At 38.8% G+C, this 21,246-nt stretch overlaps 2 protein-coding genes across 2 annotated transcripts in view; one reads left to right on the top strand and one right to left on the bottom strand.

Annotated features, from left to right (window-relative positions):
• Window positions 1-1,258: 1,258 nt before the first annotated feature.
• LOC135470777 (uncharacterized) lies at window positions 1,259-18,750 on the bottom strand. The gene is made up of 4 exons (XM_064749818.1): window positions 18,547-18,750; window positions 9,655-10,391; window positions 5,737-5,965; window positions 1,259-2,703 (listed from the first exon to the last, which is right to left on the bottom strand). Exons 2-4 carry the CDS (start codon window positions 9,958-9,960, stop codon window positions 2,054-2,056), a joined length of 1,185 nt encoding a protein of 394 aa, XP_064605888.1. The 5' UTR covers window positions 9,961-10,391; window positions 18,547-18,750; the 3' UTR covers window positions 1,259-2,053.
• Window positions 12,161-21,246, top strand: part of LOC135471844 (polypyrimidine tract-binding protein 3-like) — a 114,803-nt gene continuing 105,717 nt past the window's right edge. Inside the window, exon 1 of the mRNA XM_064751238.1 lies at window positions 12,161-12,226. Coding sequence (XP_064607308.1) covers window positions 12,219-12,226 — 8 coding nt within the window. The 5' untranslated portion in view covers window positions 12,161-12,218. The remainder of the gene's footprint in view (window positions 12,227-21,246) is intronic.

Here is a 21,246-nt window from a genome sequence, read left to right as displayed (position 1 = left end):
TTTTGAGAAGGTTCTAATACAATGTTACGCGATTAAAGTTACATACCTTTCAAACCCTTTGTCACTAGACACGCGGGTTAAAACCCATTCCCAGAGAATTTTCAAGATTTCGCTGTTTTCATTAACCGTCTTGTGTGATCTTCACTTCACCATAACTTTTTATTCTGTGTATTCTGTACAATGAAGATTAAAGTTATATGAGCTTTTGATTTATCGGTTATATGTTCGGAAAAGAAAATCCCTTGGACCTTTTACATGTGAACTGTTAGACACGACAATTTGACCTTTACAAGACAATGAAGTACATAAGTAAATACTTTCAGCTTAAGGATGGAATTAAAGAGCAAACCTATTGTTTTGATCCAAACTAAGAAGGATAAAAAGGATTATTTATTCGGACAAGGAGTTAAGACAACAACCATAAAACCAAACTTTAAAAAAAAGACCTTTAAAAAGAAGAGAGCTATAGTCTGACACGCAAAGATGGTATAAGCTTTTGGGTGTTACCTTGAATTATAGATGGGTAAGAAGGAAGATTATAGTCCTGCTAGAAATACCAAACCCTAAAGAAAGTAGATTAGCGGAAATGTCAACATTTCAGGGCCATATAGTCCCCTGACCCTGACAGATCGTTTTATTCGTGAGCTTAAACAGCGTTTTGCTCTACAGGCACAAAGCGTTCAATGACCGCGCCAGCGTATTAAGGTCACCAAGGAACGAATCGAACAAGAAGTCTCAGTAAACCGTTATGCAAATGCAAGACTGAGGGTCTACCTATATAACAGACAGCCTTGTAAATATTGTTTTAGCCTTTGTGACATGGCATTCTGTAAAAGTTCTAGACAGTGTACGTGATATATAATACGCATTGTTGGCATTTAATTCTTATGTAATCAAGACAGTGCTAAAGAGTACATCGTCTTTCAATATCAGGATGGTGCTAACCAGGACCTTGACTTTGTCATCCAGAGCGCCAATCTGGCTGGTACGGTAGAACAAAACCCACTTTAAGATAGTGTTAGATTCTATCCAGCCTGGCTGCAGACGACATAATCTCTACCAATGACTCCCGCTGGTTCAGCTACGGATTATAGCTTTTGTGTAAATAATGTTAGTTAAATACTCTTGAGCGTGATGCAAAATTTTAGCCAATTCTTTTTCACATGTAAGCAATCGAGTACGGAATTTTATTACTCCTTTTTTCCCTTTCCTTCGTTCTTTCGTTACGAAACACCTGTCTTTCACCACACCTGTATTAATAAAGTAAAAATCTGAAATAAATTTAATGCACCATATTCAATAGACTGACCATTTGTCTATTTAATCCTTCACAACTGTCAAATGCATTAGAATTCGTTGCTGCTTTAATGTAAAAGAAATTAGAACAGTGACGATTTTGTCTCATAATAATACCTACTGTCTTATGTGTTCATAAATTTATCTCCTTGTAAAAAATCACATTTCACAAAAAATAAGAATGTCTGTCCATTTAAAGCCGCAGTTCAACAAAACAACGCAGTTTCAAGTTAAGGCCACATTTATAATACACCCTCAATTCTTTGAGTGTTTTAGTGTCAGTGACAAAGATTTTACACAATTCGAACTTCTGGAAACGTCTAAACCAAATAATATTATACTACTTTGAATTATTTTGAGTTGTCATGGACAAGTTGTGGAAGGCAATCTCTCGGTCCGATTCCTCCAAAAGGCGATTTTCGACTTAATATTACACGTCATACTTTATTTATGACCCTTGTGTTCAGTTGCTCAGTGGTGCATTAGTAGACAAGCCCGATATTAACTTTATTCTGGGCTATATGCCCAATAGTTTTATGTTATAGAATTGTCTCAAAATAGACATTAAAATACATGTCGCACTTAACTTTTAATACATGCACTTTTGAACAAATGGCCCAACAAGAATGTCAAATTATGCTATATTTGCGTTTAGTGAATACCTATGAATTTTTCACAGTTCCGGAACGCAGGCCTATAAATCGGTAGAATTTGCGTGATTGTGTCATTGGAGCTGTATGCATATGTCTATAGTTCTTTATAGTTCTTCTTTCTTCATCTGATGTCGGTTTGGTTTTGCGAAATCCCCGGACAGTTTATCAAATCCAAACGGACATTTTCCACCGGGATCCTTTTTATCCGGATTCTCCGGCTTAGATTTCCCCGCTTTTGGTTTGTCTGTGCCAGAATTCCTCTCAGCTTTCTGCGATTTGGAAATATGTTTCCTGTTGAAGAACTCGTCAAATCTTTCTTGCTCGATGTCCATGACGTCCGCCATCATAGCCTGCGTTTTCGTGTCTTTGTCACTTCCTTCCGGTAACGTGTAACGGAACTGGTGGTTCACGCTGAAGAAAAAGCGCATCACACCGGAATAAGACAACTCGCCGAAGTTGTTCGCGTCATATTGCACCGCCTGAGTCACTAATCTAGGCTGATGATCCTCGGTACTTTTCTCCGCCTTGCTAGGTTTAGAGGTGGGCCTCTGGGGTTTTGTCTTGGACGGCGCCGGCGCATTTTTCTCTCTCTGCTTGATAACGACAATTAATGAAGGCAATGTAACAGGTTTTTTCTCTTCCAGCCCCAGTTTCCTTAACTCGTTTGTTGTCGGCGAGAGCAGCCTGCTTAGACTGAAGTACCGTCTAAACCTTTCCTTAATGGCTCGTAGTACAGGAGAAACTTCCGTTGAGTCTGAAACAATAATTAGGGAAGTAACTAGGTTGTACTGTAGTAATGATGAAAACAGTAAGTAAGAAAGTATAGAGGTTGTACTACAGCAATGATACAAACAGTATGTAGGGAAGTATAGAGGCTGTACTGCAGCAATAATAGAAAACAGTCAATAAGGAAGTATAGAGGCTGTACTACAGCAATGATACAAACAATAAGTAAGGAAGTATAGAGGCTGTACTACAGCAATGAGAAAAAACAGTAAGTAAGAAAGTACAGGGGTTGTACTACATCAATGATACAAACAGTAAGTAAGGAAACATAGAGGTTGTACTACAGTAATGATACAAGCAGTAAGTAAGGAATTATAGAGGTTGTACGACAGTGATGATACAAAACAGTAAGTAAGGGAGTATATATGTTGTACTAAAGTAATAATACAGCCAACCAATAATATGACTCTATGATTCATTGTTGGTCGTGGCCAACTGGGCATAAGATGCTTGTCTTTCAGTCGCTAGTTCGTGTTGCATGGTTCGATAACAGCCTAGGGCAGGGAATCCTAGAGATAAGGGCCTTGGTGACAATAAGCGTTCGATAGCCCCCATAAAGCCGTTCACTGGATGAAGATCACTGAAGACCATTTGACTTCCAACTATATGTTGTACACTGATTTGAGTCCACTGTACATGGTGTTAGACAGCAGTCAGGTCAGTCAAGTAATTTTTATACTTACTGTGTATATACGAGCCATTAAGTAAACGATGCTTATATATTGTTAAATATACTACGTGGCCAAGGGGGTTCACGCCAGCACGACGCAATGACCAGGAGCCTCCCACCTTGTATTTGGTTGGTGGGACCTAAGTGGTTCAGTTGGCTAGCGCGATAGCGCAGCGTAATGACCCAGGGGCCTCTCACCAATGCGGTGGTTGTGAGCTCAGCAACCTTCGGATGGACGCGGGTTTCCCCTGGGTACTGCCTCGTTTCCAGCCACCGTAATGCTGCCTGCCGTCGTACAAGTGAAATATTCTTGAGTACGGCGTACAAAAAGGTGATGACCACCATCCAAATATATATATTTATTTATTTATTTGATTGGTGCTTTACGCCGTGCTCAAGAATATTTCACTTATACGACGACGGCAAACATTATGGTGGGAGGAAACCACGAAAACACCCTTGGGAAACCCATGAAGAGACGCAGGTTACTTGCTAGGCCTTCCCAAGAATGGCCCGAGAGGAAGCCAGATGAGCAGGACTTGAACTCACAGCGACCGCATTGGTGAGAGGCTCCTGTGTCATTACGCTGCGCTAGCGCGTTAACCAACTGAACCACGTGGGACCCATCAAGCAAATATAAGGTTTAAAACATGGCTCAGATAAAAAGGTCGTTAGGCCTGTTATAAGCAAAACAATTGTAGTGGACAACAATCAGTTTCCCGGGATTTTTAGCCGGATTTTTTCAGGTATGCGATATTTCAGACTATAGCATTTGCATAAAATTTAATAATATTAATAATCATTGAAACGTCACGATCATATTATTAGAAATCCATTAACTGTACAGTACAGCAGTCAATTCGTAATGTTCACGGTATTTAACCATGTTCAAGTCATGTAAGGCTTTAAATGACGCCGTAAAGCCTGTTGAATCATGTATAGAAAAATCGATACGAAGTATTTAGAAGGCATGCATGTCTTGTTTTATACCAGTTAATGTTGAGGTTTCATGCGATTAGGGTATAAGCCGTCCTCCCAGACATTGATATTAAGGGTATCAAACATACTGTTTACCCTATATGCAAGACTTGAACCCAGCTCAGAAGACATGTTTCGATTGTTGTATGCTAAACGTGCAAGACTCAAGATTTAAAGATTAAAGAATTCGACATTTTTGCATTTGGTACGTAAAGTGGAATGGCATGTTGGCATGGAACATTGTACATACATGCCCGACTACTTTTGTTATGTATATTGACCATTGTACATAGTCATGCAGTAACATTGATTCTTTGGTTATGCACATGCTGATTTTTTTTACAAATCTTTTTTATATACATATACCTGACACTCGAAAACTTATATGCTAATATTATGAATCGCTATTATATTTCGTCCGACAATTTAGTTGATTACTTCATAAGGCCATTTAAACCCATATATATATATATATATATATATATATATATATATATATATATATATATATATAGTCTGGATTAAAACAATATTACACTGATTATTTTGTGATCTGATGTAATCTGATCTGATCTGATATAAGTATAACTGTTTCGTTTCTTAATATAATAGGCCTATTATCATCGTATGACATGACACCAATTATCACACTATTTTTGTTTCTTCACTTTGCGAGGATATTTTATCTTAATGAAAGTTGAAATCGGAAGTACATTCACCCATCGTCCCGTTCTAGCAAACTCCTATCTAACTGTACAAAAAATCACGCAGAAGGGCACTATATGTCAACATTATATGTAGACGGTTTTAAGATTCCATGGCGTTAATTGCTTTTTTGATAAAAAGGATCTCTTTCAAGGCATCAGTCAAAAGCATTCATGCTGACACATTCTTACTACCACAAAAACTGCATGCTTCAAGTGAAAGTTTACTGAAAAAAACTGGAGGACTTCAGCTGGAGTGGACTTGTGGAGGACGGCATGTATGGCGAGATTTGGTGGTTTCCCCCGAATTCTGCCAGGTTTCCTTACTTCATATTTCGTAAAAGTCAATGAATATTCTTGAATTGGGCATTAAACACAACCAAATAAATGTTTTAAAATTTATTTATTTGATAGAAATTTTACGTCATGCTCAGGAACATTTAACTTACGTCACGGCGGCCAGAGTTATGGTGGGTGAAGGTTGCTGGCAGACCTTGCCACGTATATGACGGGAAACGAAGCCAGCATAAGCTTGACTCACAATGGTCGCATTGGTGAGAGCTTCCTTGGTCATTGTGTTGCGCTAGCACGCTACGCCAAGGATGCCCCTGATTTTGTTAAAGGTTTCTATGGCTGTGCATAAATATACCTGTGAGATATACGGCTGGAAATCTGGGTGTGGATGAGGAATAATGGCTGTCCTTAATAAACCGGTCAATGGTTGAAGACGACAGTACAGGGATGTCGGCAGGGATGGATTTGAGGGCGAACCTCTCCGCTTCCTTCCAGTCATGAACGTCCTGCCATTCTGAAAGTTTCTGACTGTATCCACCAAAAGGGTAAACTCGTGCCTTTGGAACATTGGCCGCATCCAAACCCTGAAGAAGACAACAAATTGAAACGCATATGGATGTTTGAGTATCGCCCCTTAACATGTGGATAAAGGCATGTTTAATTGCATATGTATGTATGAATGCTTGCAGTTTAACGTCGTACTTAACAATTATTTCAATCAGGAAAATCAATTAGATGTGTGCCGTGTATATACACCATGCCTTCTTGTGGTAGAGCGAATCCATGCCGCCAAAGTGCAGCAACCACTGTAGTATCATGCCGAAGACACCAGACATGACACCCAACCCAGTCACATTATACTGACAAAGGGCCTTGCTCTAGCCTCTCAGTGTAGAGCATCTATCGAGGCAGAAATAAGTACCATTTTAAAAACCTTTTGGATCAAACCCGGGTCGGGTTTGATCCGACTTCGAGGCAGGCGTTCATTAGGCCACAGACCATCATGTTTAATTGCATGCACTTTTTGCGCGTCATAATTTTGATGACATGATTTCTTTAACGTTATTTATTTGGTGGTGTTTTACGTCGTGTGCATACATGGATATTTCATTTATACGACGGCGCATGATATATGTTTATATAGGCGAAGAGACGGGTACAAAAAATGCCCTTCGTTAGGTATACATTAACAATGTCGTAGCGTGTTGAACTGCGACATGCCCGTTTTTTCCCTCTTTTTTCTTTTGTAACGTGTATGAGCAGAAAAAGGACGTTGCAGAACACAACATCAAAAAAAAACTCCAAACAGTCAAAAGGCGTTTTAACCCATTGTCGTTGTACAAGCAATGAAAAGTGTACTTCCGTTTTTGTTTCTTTTTAAACGTGTCTTTCAGCTATATTTGTCAAGTCTCGTTTGCATCCCTTTGTTATATGCCCATCTCAACATACTCCTCGTCTTGCCTCACCGAAACAACTATTCCAAACACACCATGTCTATGGCGCGCGCCTAACTAGGTCAGACAATAACACCTACTCGACCATACTGTATGCCCTCCTTAAAGGAGAAGAAAATTTAAATATCAAACAAATACCATTGAAAAGAGTATGCATTTCCTCGAAGGAGCATGCCATAAAAACAATTCTAATATGTACCTCAGGCTGATAAATCATAAATAAAGTCAGTGCCAAAATCCGCTGTGGGCGACTCCATTTTGCCTAAGAACTAGTCCTAAAGTCTTCTGTGTTAGGAGGAGAATTGCCGTCGGAAACCGCCGCAGTGCAGTTCGTACATTTCCGGTAGAACTCTTCTTCTCAGACTCTATTTTGCCTAAGAACTAGTCCTGAAGTCTTCTGTGTTAGGAGGAGAATTGCCGTCGGAAACCGCCGAAGTACAGTTCGTACATTTCCGGTAGAACTCTTCTTCTCAGAAGGTAGCGAACAGTACAGTTCGTTTTCCGCTTGACGATCGGGAAATCGGAATGTTGGACGAAGGTCATGAGGCTACACGAACAAGCGGGCAGTTTTAACGACTCTCAATGTCTGAGAGGCAACACACCCCCAGCATAAATTACAGGGTGTTAAAGATGGAGGACGCCATGGGCTCAGCGATTTGTGCCAGCTTTGCCGTTTTCAGGCTTTACGTGTATGAGGAGGAAAATTCGCAAAATTATGCAACAGGCACCACCAGATAGAAAAAAATGTGCTCTTTTCAGCCCATAGTGTCATTGTTTTAAGTTTTCTTCTCCTTTAAATGGAAATACCAAGATAAGGCGGTTGACTTGGACTGTACGGTGGCATCACTTGTGTTTGTACTTCCAAGATTATTACATGTGTATATTTTTTTTACTATAGTCAGTTACAAGAAAAATGACCTAATAATGCGTGGATGCTTTCTTCAAACTTTAATTCCAAGACAGAGTCAGGTTGCAGCTCAATCTGTGATGCCATCCATCCCGTGTATATCATCTATTGTCTATTTTTGGTACGCCTGTGATGTTTCTTGTACCCTCACAAGAAAGATGGCTTGTAAACTTCTTCCCTTTCATGTTCTACCTAATTGTTAAATTCTTCAATGCACTTAACCAAGATTGTACAGAGAGGAAGGAAGGTATATACCGTCAATGTACCGAACCCGTTTCTTTGATGTCAGACAGCTAGCCGCGGATGCATCGTCATTGTATATATTCTTATAGTCTGATAGATGCGCAGAGCATATTATAGCCTATCAGATTAGTTAATGCATGAGCTCGGAGAAAATGCGCTGAGTCAGATAATCTGTCACTGTGCACCCGTCAGACACCGGAAGTAGCCTCTCTCGACGAGGGAAGGCCTCGTGTCCAGTTGACTGGTCAGACATTTGATCTCTTGGTCGGGGACTCAACACTCTTGTCAGATAGCGTCCTGTGTTTATCCTGCTTCTGATTCAAGCGGGGTCTAGCCCTCGGGGGGCAGTTTCCGTGTGAGGGGATTAGAGATCTCTCTCCGTCTAACCGTGTAGGACAAGAGATAAACGAGAGGGGAAATGTTGTAAGTCAGCGGGGATTTTTACCTGACACCCATGTCCGTTAGCCTAGGAGGTCAGAAATGTGCTGGTCGCCAGATAAAGAGACTTGGGTCTAATCCGCCACTTACATAGTTAGCTGATGGTACTTGTGGAAGGCAATTGCCAGTGTCATGTCAATAGGGAACAAACGGCTACAACCTCAATAGATCGTAATGCCCGCCTTAAGTAGAGCCCATAGAGCTCAGGACATTATTGCGAATCTGGGAATCCGCTTCTAGAACATGTAGAATGAAGACAGATAACTGTTTATCAGTACATAACCCCGTGTCAGGTCAGCCATAAATGTTAAAATTGGCAATCTTGGTAATTTGTTTGGCGTTCATTAGCATGTACGAATGAATAATATTATTATTGCTTAACGACACTTATTACTTGGTAATATTACATATTACAGTGATACAGTGGCGAATATCAGCATAAGAGGTTAGACCATGCATTTTAATTGGTGTCAGTATAAAGTTAGACGGTATATAGGGTGTCAGGTATTGTGGGCAGCATTGGAAACAGCATTATAAATGTAGTAACATTGAGAGCGGCAGTGGCATTAAGCAGGTACCCAAAGAGTGCTGAAAGCCTGCCTTATACCCCAAGCCAAACTAAGACAGTCGGACCGGGCTGTTGCTTATATACGTAGAGCGGAAAATTTCACTGACCTTAACAACTCGAACCTTGCAATTGGCTTACGTTAATTCGCTAAGTCATCCGATGTGTTGACGTGTACAAACCTGCATCGGTAAACAATTTTTAAACAGTTGTCCAGGAATTTAGATTTTTAAGTCGAACATATCGAATCAACATCCGCCATGTGTTGAGTTTGAACTTCCGCCAAGTTCGGGCAAAGTACATGCTGGCTGTTCGAAAACAGAACAGAACTATTCGTTGGGAATTTATTTTGCTTTTTGCCTTTTTTGGAGTGGCTTCATTATTCTAGTCATTAGATTTCATGGTCAACAGTTTGTCTTTTAAACCGCCAGCACTTATACCTTGCCTGATATTCGAACAGGCAAGGTAGGCTATAAGTGCAGGCGGTCGTCAGTTACGCTTCTTGATTCCAAATTTTGAATGGTTGGATTATTGAGGGTTTGCTGGTGCACGGTTTGACATCTGTTAAACGTGTGCTAAGCCAAAGGGGAATCACTATTATCCTGAAAAGCCAAGCAATAATGTATGTAAATTAACATTGTGTACATGTATAGCCATGTGGCTTACCAATTCTTGGAGTAGTTTGGACTGCGACTTCACATCCACAGTACCTAGCCAAGTCAATCCACGCGCCGATTTAGCCAGCTCTTTCCACTTCTGATCGACTTGACCACGATAAAAGATCAGGATCCACGAGTCGTTGCTGTGGAGCACCTGCTCTGAGAACTTCGTGTAGTCGACACTGATCAGATGGTAAGATTCGTCATCAGACTCGGTTTGACTAAAGCTGACGTCGACGCTAAACGTGGCTAATAAAAGAGCTAAACCAAACAAATAATAAACGATCATGTTGCTTGAAACTTTGAAATACATTTCAAAGGTTGAACCCCTTTATGATTATGTCTATAAATCTTTCGTTGTAAATGATGTTACCGCCCACGTTGTTGTTGTTGTAACCAGGTTGCTACTGTTTTTACCTCCACGTTACAGCCGTTGTTGCCTCCATGATATAATTGTATTTGCCTCCACGTTATAACTTGTTGCCTCTGCGTTATAAGTGTTGTTGTTTCAGCGTTATAATTGTGATTGTCTCCACGTTTTGACTGGTCTTGTCTCCACGTTATAACTGTTGTTGTCTCCAAGTTATAACTGTTGTTGTCTCCACTTTTTGACTGTTGTTGTCTCCACGTTATAGCTGATTGATAACTACGTTATGACTGTTATTTCTTCTACGTTATAACAGTTGTTTCCTCCTCCTTGTAATTGTTGTGGCCTCCACGTGTCGGAGACAAGCCATATACAACCTGTTCACAAATCTAAACCGTAAAACCTTTGTACATTGAACAAAATGATAACACCGATTATCAGTGTAGACACACACACACACACTCATAAAGATATGCACATACATCTCTATCTATATATATATATACCGCTTGATACGAGAAGTCTTATAAATACATTGTGATTTCAGTATTTCACAGGGCAACCCTTTGGAGGTTTGAACCAACGACCTTTGGGACTGGGGCTTCTGAGAACATATGCACAAAAGGAAACGATATTTAGAATCCTAAATAATATAATATAATCTTAATATATATATATATATATATATATATATATATATATATATATATATATATATATATATATATATATATATATAGGTGTTTTACGCCGTACTCAGGAATATTTCCCTTATACGACGGCGGCCAGCATTATGGTGGGAGGAAACCGGGCACAGCCCGGGGGAAACCCACGACCATCCGCAGGTTGCTGGCAGACCTTCCAACTTGCAACCGGAGCGGAAGCCAGCATGAGCCGGACTTGAACTCACAGCATCCGCATTGGTCGCCCATATATTACTTACGTAGGCCTATACACAGGTATGCAGCGGTGGGCAATGCTTGTACCACGAGGACAACGAGCGCAGACCAATACATAATATATAGTAGGCCTTATGTCTTTATTTACAGCGAACACGGTTATGTATACAAAGCTGCTAGCTGTTTATGTATACATGTAGTTAGATTTATAGGCATACGTTTGTTATATACATGAAAACATGCATTTCATCACCACATGCTGGTCGTGGGTTTCCTCAGGCCCTACCCGGTTTTCTCCCACAATAATGCTGGTCGCAGTCGTATAAGTGATATTAACTCGGGTACTTCGTAAAACACCATTAAAATAGATAGATATATAGATAGATAGATAAATAAATAATTTGGCAAAGTCCACTGTGATGCCAGTCAGATGGGCCCACACATGGTAAGATGTATAGCCCCAATATATAATTTCTAATGTTCATTTCACAAAACAAAAATTACAAGGCTTTCTTGTTGTTGGGGATGTGATCAAAATACTGTTATTATTATGTGATACCATTTCAAAACTAGCAGGCCTACGTGGGAAAGTCATCCAGCAACCTGCGGATGGTCGTGAGTTTTCCCCTGGCTCTGTCCGGTTCCCTCTCTCCCCCCCACCCCCACTACAATGCTGGCCACCGTCGTATAAGTGAAATATTATTGAATATGGCATAAAACACCAATCAGATAAAAAAAATAAATAAGTGTCTTATTCTGGGTTCGAACCGCTCGTTTAATTTTAGCTTCGCCCATTCATGCTGCTGTGGATTACAGAGGCTCCAAAGGGCTCAGTAAAATCTGTATTTATCACTCACTACTGTTTTGTCTTCAGTTGTATTTACTTCATTTCAGGTTGTTTAATATGACAATGAAAAAAAATAGCTTTAATGTAGAATAATGTTTGTGAATATTTGTTGAACGATGAACTTTTCGAGTGTCGAATTTGTATTCTAGACCCTCCACAGAAAGAAATCCGGGCACTTTGTGTGTAAGTCTTATACTCTCTTTACCAAAAGCTTAGGACGTGTTCAAAACAGAAAAGGTTACCAAAGGCACTTTTTAGCACTGTTTTTGCGATCATTTTATTGTTTATGTACACGTAGCTCATCTTTATGTATTCCAGAGGTTCGTTGCTATATTTTTCGATGCGTGTTGGCCTATCCATAGCCTCGTGATTGTTTTACCGCCATTTTGCTGACTGACAATTGGAGGGTGAATCACTCCGAACACGGCGCAAACATTTCATCTCATATTCACGCAGTTATGGACGGGTAAGTAATGCGGTCATCGTTTTTTATATACCACGAGGTATTTTCATACGTAGATCGATTGTACATAACGGGATAATTGTGACAGTTAGAGGGAAACTGGAGGCATGTCACTAGCTCCGAGTCAAATAACACAGAGCACTCGCTTTGTTCACATGGCGTAGCGTAGTGGCAACGAAAGTAATGTTTTTCTACCCGGATATCGAAGCGCTCAGCTGTGTTCAGTATAGTAGTAGGACTCCATCTAGCAGCTTGAACGTGCTAACGTGTGATGCAAAGACAACTGTTGTCAGTTGACATGATCGGTGTCACTAAAATTATGAATCTTACTCATTTCGTGTACATGTGCGTGGAATCAATGCAAAAGTTACTCAAGTACTTAGTTGGTAACCAACGGGGATAACATCCTTAACAGGCATTAACTCATGTCCACCTTTTGTACACGTGCTAAGAAGAGCAAACTTCCTGTATTATTTGATGTGGTAATAATGAAGGAGCAGCAGAACAGCCTCAGGCTGTCAAATATCAACTGTAAAACCAATGACATGTAAACGCCTATCATAAATAAGGAGACGTTTTAAGGGATACAGAATGGACACTGATTGGCTGACAGTAGAGATAGGGTTTCCAGGGTTAAACCAGGCCTTGGTCATGCTTGAATGAATACGATATCAGAAATTTAGCCTGGACTCGCCTATCTCTCACACCAGCCAATCAAAATTGATTTATGGATCTCTTTAAGTGCACCTCCTCATGTTGTTCATTCTCAATTTTAATCAGACAGTATGTATTATCAGTGGACATCTGTATGTAGTACAGGATGTCCACTGTCTTGAACTTTAGTGCTTACCATGTCTTTAAAACTAGGCATAAACTCATGTCTACATGATGTCAAACAGGTGTTATGTGCCATCAGTGGACATTAAGACTCAAGCTCATGCCCATAGGATATATACTTTATTAAACCAATATGCTTACCATCTAATGAGAAGATAAGAAGACACAGAATCTGATCCAGATGTTGTCCACCTACAGTGATAGACAGATGTTCCATGCTGTCAGTGGACATTATAAATTTACTGTCTAAAATGAACAGCTTTGACATATTAGCAGAAGTCATTATTGCTTATCCATGCAACCACATTCCATAATGAGCAGACCTGACATATCCGTTGGCATTAAGTTGTACTCATATCCACTCATCCAAATAGTGTATCGTAATTGATACACAAACAAAGAGTAGTCATTGTGGCACTGTTCAGGTGATAACTTTTACCAATAAGACGTGGGCAGAAGTTTAAATCTAGGCATGTCACTCTTGCATAGTTTCTTGTTTGCAAATTAAACTTTTCAGGTCTTGTTAATGTTCAATATTTACAATGTTTTTTCTGCGGAATATTGCCTTTATGTTGTCCATCGGTATGCAGATGTAACTATGAAAGACTGTATTAGGTATTATTGTATCTACATGACATATACTCTTGTTTAACAAACCATATTAAACAACATTGAATCCAGTCAGGACTGCCAGTGAGATACTCCAGGCAAAAGTATAAGTTGTGCATACATGTAGCATTCTCAGAGCCGGACCATTATTGTCATGGGTTTACAGGTCTATGTTTTGGTCATTTTTTACCAGAATTTGCCTTGCAGGAATGCACCAGAATCTTGTCCAGGTTCCATGATTTTTGTGGAAAGTGAAGTACTGTTTTATATTGAAGGCATATATAAAATAAGAAATACATGTACATGTACGGTATCAACAAAAATACTCAGTTTTTGTTTTTTCTGTTTGGCTATTTTCTTAATCATAAATTCAGTGATCCCCAAGAAAGGCATTAAGACTGTGTCTGAATTTATTTGATGCTGAATTTAAAAAATCAAGGGCTAAAAAAATCTCTAAAAAAATTCTTGATTAAGCACATATTTGTTGTTTGCTTTATTTTTTGAAAATGGAAACATTACATCTGATTAAAAGCAAAGAAAAATCTCTTATGTCTGTTATACTGGATATAAAAGTCCATTGCCTAGCCTAGTCTCTATAGTACCAAGCTTTAACATTTCATTTTTTGCCAAAAAAACTTCAAGACTCCAAGGATTGAAACACAATACATGTGTAAATTAGATCTGTGATAGGTCAGCTAATGAGAAAGAACACACATCTTGCATGTTCAGAGCACCTGTTTTTAAAAGCCGATGTAATAGACACAGAATGCTGAAGATGAAATCAGGCCGTACTATTTTACCTCAAAGCCTTAAAAGAGCTGAGAGCCCAACTGCATGACTATAAGTAGTTTGTGTTTTTTAGCTGAACATGCCGGCACCCAATGTACATGTAGTTGGACCAGTATTTACACTGTGTTAAGTAAACCTAATTTACTCGCCTACAAAAAAAACACCCAAAAAATCATGGATGCCACCAGCAGAAACCTCATAATTTCCCCTTTTTTTAGTCGGTATCGTTCAGGAGATTTCTTTTCGTTCAGAGTGCATTTAGCACAAGTAGAAAAATAATCAGCAATCTTAATGTGTTGGCTATGAGAAATGGGTAAACATACTGAAGTGTGTCTGGAAATTGGCTCTTGAAATAAAAGCTACTCTGAGTGGACTAGTGAAGTGAAGCTGAATTTCAAAAGTTGCACTGACATCATAGACAACAACAGAAAAAAAAAATTGTCAGATGACGAAAAAAAAGTAAGGAAAGAAGTGTCCATACAAAGTGGACAGGTTTTGCCATTAAGGTGCCCACAACAACACATCCGTAAGATTAAAACATTCACAGCAGTCCATATGGGAAGTTTAAATCATGTTGTCATGAGGAGCATGTTTGCCCAAATGATTTTGTCTGATACATGTAAAAAGAATCTCTTTTGTTTTTCGATCTTTGCCCATGGTACTTTGATGTTAAGTCTTAGCTGATGTGTACACAAATGTTAAATGTGGCCCCTCCCACCATAATGCTGGTTGCCATTCAGTGTATATGTGAAATATTCTTGAATATGGTGAATAATATCTATGAGGTAAATAAATAAACAAATGTTAATTGTTTTTCATCCGTGACAATGTTGTCTTGGAGTCTTAACACATGAGAGTAAACTCAGAAACAGAAAGTCATTGGAGCTGAAGAAATTCTGTATCTTACAACATGAAAATTGTAGTTTATTTTACTTTGACGCGCTTTTCCTATCAGTATGATAGGACCAGGTCTTGTTTTAGGTTGTTGTGGTTACAGCTTAACAATTTAAGTTACAGCGAATGAAGGGAACAGTTTGCTACAGTAAGAGCATTGTCATGGTATTAAAGTTTGGACATCACAATTTTTTTAGCTTCCATGATTGAGGTGGGATGAATGTTCAACACTCCTACCAAGATTGTCTGTTTTGGAATGCAAAAATACATAAAACCTTGTTTGGAGCAGGACTTGATCTAGTGGTTAAGTGTGTTGCTGTTCCGTAGCTAGGTCATATTGTGTGGATTCAAACCTGGCGTTTAATACGGAATTTTAATTCCTTCTACATTGGGCCTCCATGGCTCAGTTGGTTAGCGCGTTAGCGCAGCGTAATGACTGTGAGTTCATGTCCAGCTCATGCTGGCTTCCTCTCCAGCCGTACCTAGTAAGGTCTGTCAGCAACCTGCGGATGGTCGTGGGTTTCCACCCACCTTAATGCTGTTCGCTGTCATAGAAAGGAAGTATTTTTGAGTACTGCGTCAAATACCAATCAAATAAATAAATAAATTATTCCTTATACCATCACTCTTTGTGGGACCTTGGAGAAAATAAGTGGTCAACAACGCTGCTATAGGCGTTTTCATTGAAAACCACTTGTCTTCCACCAGTGTGGTTGTGCAGATATCTGGATGCCACACAGGAGAAATATTGTAAGCATCTGGCTAAAGATTAGTGGTTTACCTCAAGCACTCTGAAAAATAACCACTGAAATAATTCTTGAGTGTGGCGTAGTATTTTTCAACAATCAAATAAATAACATACATCCTCACCCCTGGCCATCAGCTAAAGGTATTCCCCCTCTTCTGTTGCATTGTTGCAAAACCACCATCTTCCTGGTTGACATTTGTATAAACCTTTCCTCATTGTACCTGCATCGATGATTTTTTTTTTCACACATACAGGGATGACGCACTCAAAGTGGTCTGCTTGTTTACAGCTGTGTCTATAACATGGTCGAGTAAAGTTCATTTAAAAGATAATTTCTGATGGAAGACAAACTGATAAGCAACTATGGGATCAAAAGAAAGACCAAGCATTTTTAATAAGTTTAATTTTTTTTTTTTTTTTTTTTGTGATCTAAAAGGGTAAGGCTTCAACATGGATAAGCAAGCAAACAAGGAAAATCTGCACTCAGAATTGCCATATTCTGAGACTATCTGTCAGCCAATGAGGCATCAGGCTTCCCTCTATACTTTACATCACTGGTGTTGAATGAACCGTTGCTGGTTATAATGAGCAGGGAGCAAAACATTTTGTGATGAAAGGCTTCCATTAAACCGTGGAAAAGTTGAGTAATAGATGCATTATTCATCATTATCTAGCAAATCTTTCTGATGTAGCAAAACATTAGAACTGATATTTCTGTCAACTTAAATGTTCTACTTCCACTCCCATGATACATGTAGCAAAAATTATTGGTTGAAGATTATGCTTAAATGGGTAGTAATCTACTATTATTGGGTGGTGCAGATGTCCTTCTGACAGGCAGGTTTTATAGGAGCGTTATAAAGTAAGTTGTGCTAAGGACTCCATGGCTCTCAGTGCATGAGAGGCAAATTTATGGCCATCAGCTAAATGTATTCCCCCTCTTCAGTTGTCCTCGTCAGCTAGCTTTTATTGGTAATGTAGTTATAAGGAGTGGTGCATAGGCCAGTCTATTGGATACTTTATTGGCACTGGGATAGACAGGGCTTCATCCTAGAGAGCTTAAAAATTTCTCTGTAAAGAATGATTTTTTGAGGCCATGAGTGAAAATCCATGTTCAGTTCTTCCCAAATTGACATGTATTCAACCCTTCCATTTGTGCAAAGCAGATAACTTGTAAAATGAGATTATATGGAGACTACATTGTTAGTCTAAAAAGTTGTCCAAGTGTTAAACTAAGCTCTAAATTGCCTGTCGTTAAAGCCCCACAGAGAAACTAAAGAACCTATAATTATGAGGCCATCAGGGAATTCCTAATGTGGCGAAAACTTCCATTGAAAGTTATATTTATGTAAAATTATTGTTCTTTTGCAACAAAATTACATAACAGGAAATACAATCACAACTTTGTATTATTGTAATAGTTATTTTAATACATTTCAATACAGCACAAATTTTTGATGGAGGGGGGTGGGGGTGGGGGGTGCCATGATCAGAGGTGTTAAGAGCAACAATGTCACAACCCAGGTGAAATCAATAGGCATATTCATGTACATGTGTATGTTGATAAATCTGATACACCTCTGCATGGTAAAAGACCACAGTATGGCTGTAATGATGCGGAGTTGGAATACATAATAATAGCCATATGCCATAATCATTCGGAATGTTAAGCTGCAGGTCTGGGTGGAGAAAGAGACATAGAGTTTAAGAGAGTAACTTCAGGGTGTTGAGAGAGTAACTAGTCAGAAAACTTTTACACAGTTCCTTGAAAGTTACTGTTAGTGTTAAACCTTTTCGACCTAATAAGCACTTTTTTCAGTGGAATGTATGCATATAATCATTATGAATACGACAGCAGTTTTGTTTGATTTGTTTGTGTCGCTATAGATTCATTCTTCGTAAAACCTTTTCTCTACACCCCATAGTTCTGTGAGAACTTTTCAAAATATTGGTCACTGTAGTGGTTGAAAATGTCAAAGTATTAGGGTATTAAGCTCGAAAAAAGTCAAGACCCTTGAAAAGTCTACAAAATTGATTAAGAAAAAATTGGGTTAATGCCTACTGTTCATCTTAAGTAGTAACACTGAAAGTCAAACATCAAACACATGAAAGCAACAACGTCACCAGAAAATATACAAGTCTGAACATTTCTGAAAGGTTGATGTCAAGATGTATATGTAATAAAGTTAGTTCCAGGTTCTTGAATAGTCTTAGTGGGTGCTTTAATGTTCATGAAAAGTACATTGATCAGTTCTCATTTGGGTATTTAAAACTTTGTAAGCATCTGAGAGTGTAATACATTAGCATACTTTGTTTGATTGTTTACATCATTGTGAACATTATTTCATGCTTGTTATGGGCGACAAAGCTGGTTGTGTATTAAAATGGAAGTAACAATGTGTAATCAGACAGTGGCAGTGTAAAACAAGCTCCATTCATCACGTACCTTATATAACTTCTTATGGTGTATCACCAAGATAGGGACAAGGGAAGATCTGGCAGCAGCCTGTGGATGGTTGTGGGTGTAGCCAGGACTCTGTCCCATTTCCTCCCACTGTAAGGCTTTTTTTCTTATTGGTGAAATATTCTTAAACTCCTATCAAATCACCAGGATACAATGTGATGTTGCATAATCCAGTGGGGAATCTCAATTCGATTCTCAATGTCAGTCATTGGCTTTTGTTTATTTCTTGTTTCCTGGAGATTTGGCCTGAAAGAAATAATCACATTTCCATTTTCATGTTAAATCAATGCTAGGTTTGCTGCTTCCCAGTATACGGGTTACGGCTCTCTCGTCAACCATCCGTTACTAAACCTGGCTGACACCATCAAGTCGGCTGAGTCACAAGGATCATGCGATAGTCATGTGTTTTATGCCAAAACCAAAATGTCAGTGTGACTTGTCAGAGATTTGACAAGGAATACACTTAAATGTTGCTGTAAGGATTTCCTTGATGGACAATCAGGAAACTGGAAAGACAAACAAAAAAAAAATAGAACTATTAATAGTTTTGTGCCTCTAGCTGCCTACTATGCATTTCAAATGCCTTGCCCACTGTAATAAACCATTAGTGAAAAATTACATTTCTCTTCAATTACGCTCTCTACTTCGAAGTATCGACAAACCTTGTATAAGTCTTAATGATTCGTTAGCATCGAGGGATTGGTGTGTTTTTCATGGATCATTCAGGTCAAGGGTTGATTTTTGTTTTTATGGTGGCTATTATGTCGTAGCGGTGAAGTACCCAAGTGGTTTTTGGTGCCAGCAGCTACCTTAGACTCTCTATCCAAGTAAACATAATGCATTTGCTGAGGTATATGGTAATAAAGATTTGGGATGATACATGTATGTAGTAATTTATTTATTTATTTATTTGATTGGTGTTTTATGGCGTACTCAAGAATATTTCACTTATACGACGGCGGCCAGCATTATGGTGGGTGGAAACCGGGCACAGCCCGGGGGAAACCCACGACCGTCCGCAGGTTGCTGGAAGACCTTCCCACTTACGGCCGGAGAGGAAGCCAGCATGAGCTGGACTTGAACTCACAGCGACCGTGTATGTAGTAATTCAACTTAATACATCTTGTGTAATCGTACAATATATTATGATATGTACATAATAATCCAATAATGAATCAACATAAATAAGTAATAAAATGTGAGGGCTAGTGGAATAATAAAATTGGGCGTTATGGATTAGTAATGGTCTTACTAGATTGTAAGTAAAGGATTTGCAGGTCTTTAGCGAAATGGATGTTTCATAATATGACAATTTCTGGTCAGTTATAACAGAGATATTCTGGGTCAGAGATTGTAAGTAAAGGATGAAATGAGACCTCCAAAAATGCACTGAACTGTGGATATGAAATTGAACATTCCAGTTCATTAATAGATGGATATTGACACTATTGTTGTAAATGTGCACTATGATAAATGTGTATCAAGAGATAATCTCGTCATGGTTACGTGTATGTGGTTTAGAACGTGATTAAAAGCTTGTGACGTCTTATACACTGTGAAGTATTTGGTGGTGTCCGTTAAACATTAAATATCAAACGAATGTGCAAGAATGTTCTTGAGTGGTTTGTGTGATGAATGTATCTTCATTCGTTTCTCTGTTTTTAAGTTTTGTGTGATCTGAAGATTGGCAGTGTTATTAAAAACTACCATAACATTAATTTTATATTACCTGAATTCATTCAGCAGTGGAAAGAAAATTTGTGTAAATGTACTTACGAATGTATATAATGTGTACACAATCCATGCGTAACCCAAGCTTGTAATACAGTTTACTGTGCTATTTTTAGGTAGCACCAAAAGCCTTAATTGAAGACATACAGTTTGTTATCTTTATGGTGATGTAAACTGCTCCCAAGAACGGGAGCATGCATGTCTTTATGTGTTGAATATAGAGAACTGTTTATCTTTCTCTGCTGGTAACATCTGTGAATAGACCATTTTCAATTACAGTTTAATGATCATTGCTCCTTGTGAAGCAGCAAAGAGCAGAGCATTTTATTGTACATCTGTCAGGTTGTCCTCTTTAAAGTGATCCCAGATAAAGGACATTGATTTCCCATAAAGCATTTATGGCATGGCGATATGTGCAAAGGATGTATTTAGCATAGAAACCGCCTCGGCATCTTCACAAATGAAATACCCTTGTTTCTATGGTGATGAATATGATTAGCAGTATATCTAGGACTTGGGTTCGTGTGATCAATCTCTAACCGCCAACATCAAAGAAAGGTTGTATGGTGAGCACAGGGTTGGAGGGGAAACTATGGAAATGTGCAAGTTTGTTTTATCTTCAGTTCCAGTCCACCTGTGGCTAGGTTCTTCAGTGTGTCACTTTGCTAAGCAGAGCAGTCTAAAGATGTGTTCACAATAATAAGGCCTCTTCCTTCTTTGTATACAGTACGTGTAGGTTGCTTGAAATATGTTTTCACCAGTTCACAGTTAGAAAAGGCAGAATGGAATTCAAATGATAATGATTTACCCTAAATCCTCAACAGATTCAACTGGTACAAAAGTATTTATAACTTCAGGTGGAGTTTGAAAGCACAGGCTTTGAAGAGTTTAGTTTAAATATTTCTTGATCAGATAGTGACAAATATGAACATCACAGAATTATTATTTAAT

This window comes from Liolophura sinensis, chromosome 7 (genome assembly GCF_032854445.1).
Source record: "Liolophura sinensis isolate JHLJ2023 chromosome 7, CUHK_Ljap_v2, whole genome shotgun sequence".
In the NCBI taxonomy this organism is placed as follows: domain Eukaryota; kingdom Metazoa; phylum Mollusca; class Polyplacophora; order Chitonida; family Chitonidae; genus Liolophura; species Liolophura sinensis.
This window is presented reverse-complemented; position numbering and strand designations above follow the sequence as displayed.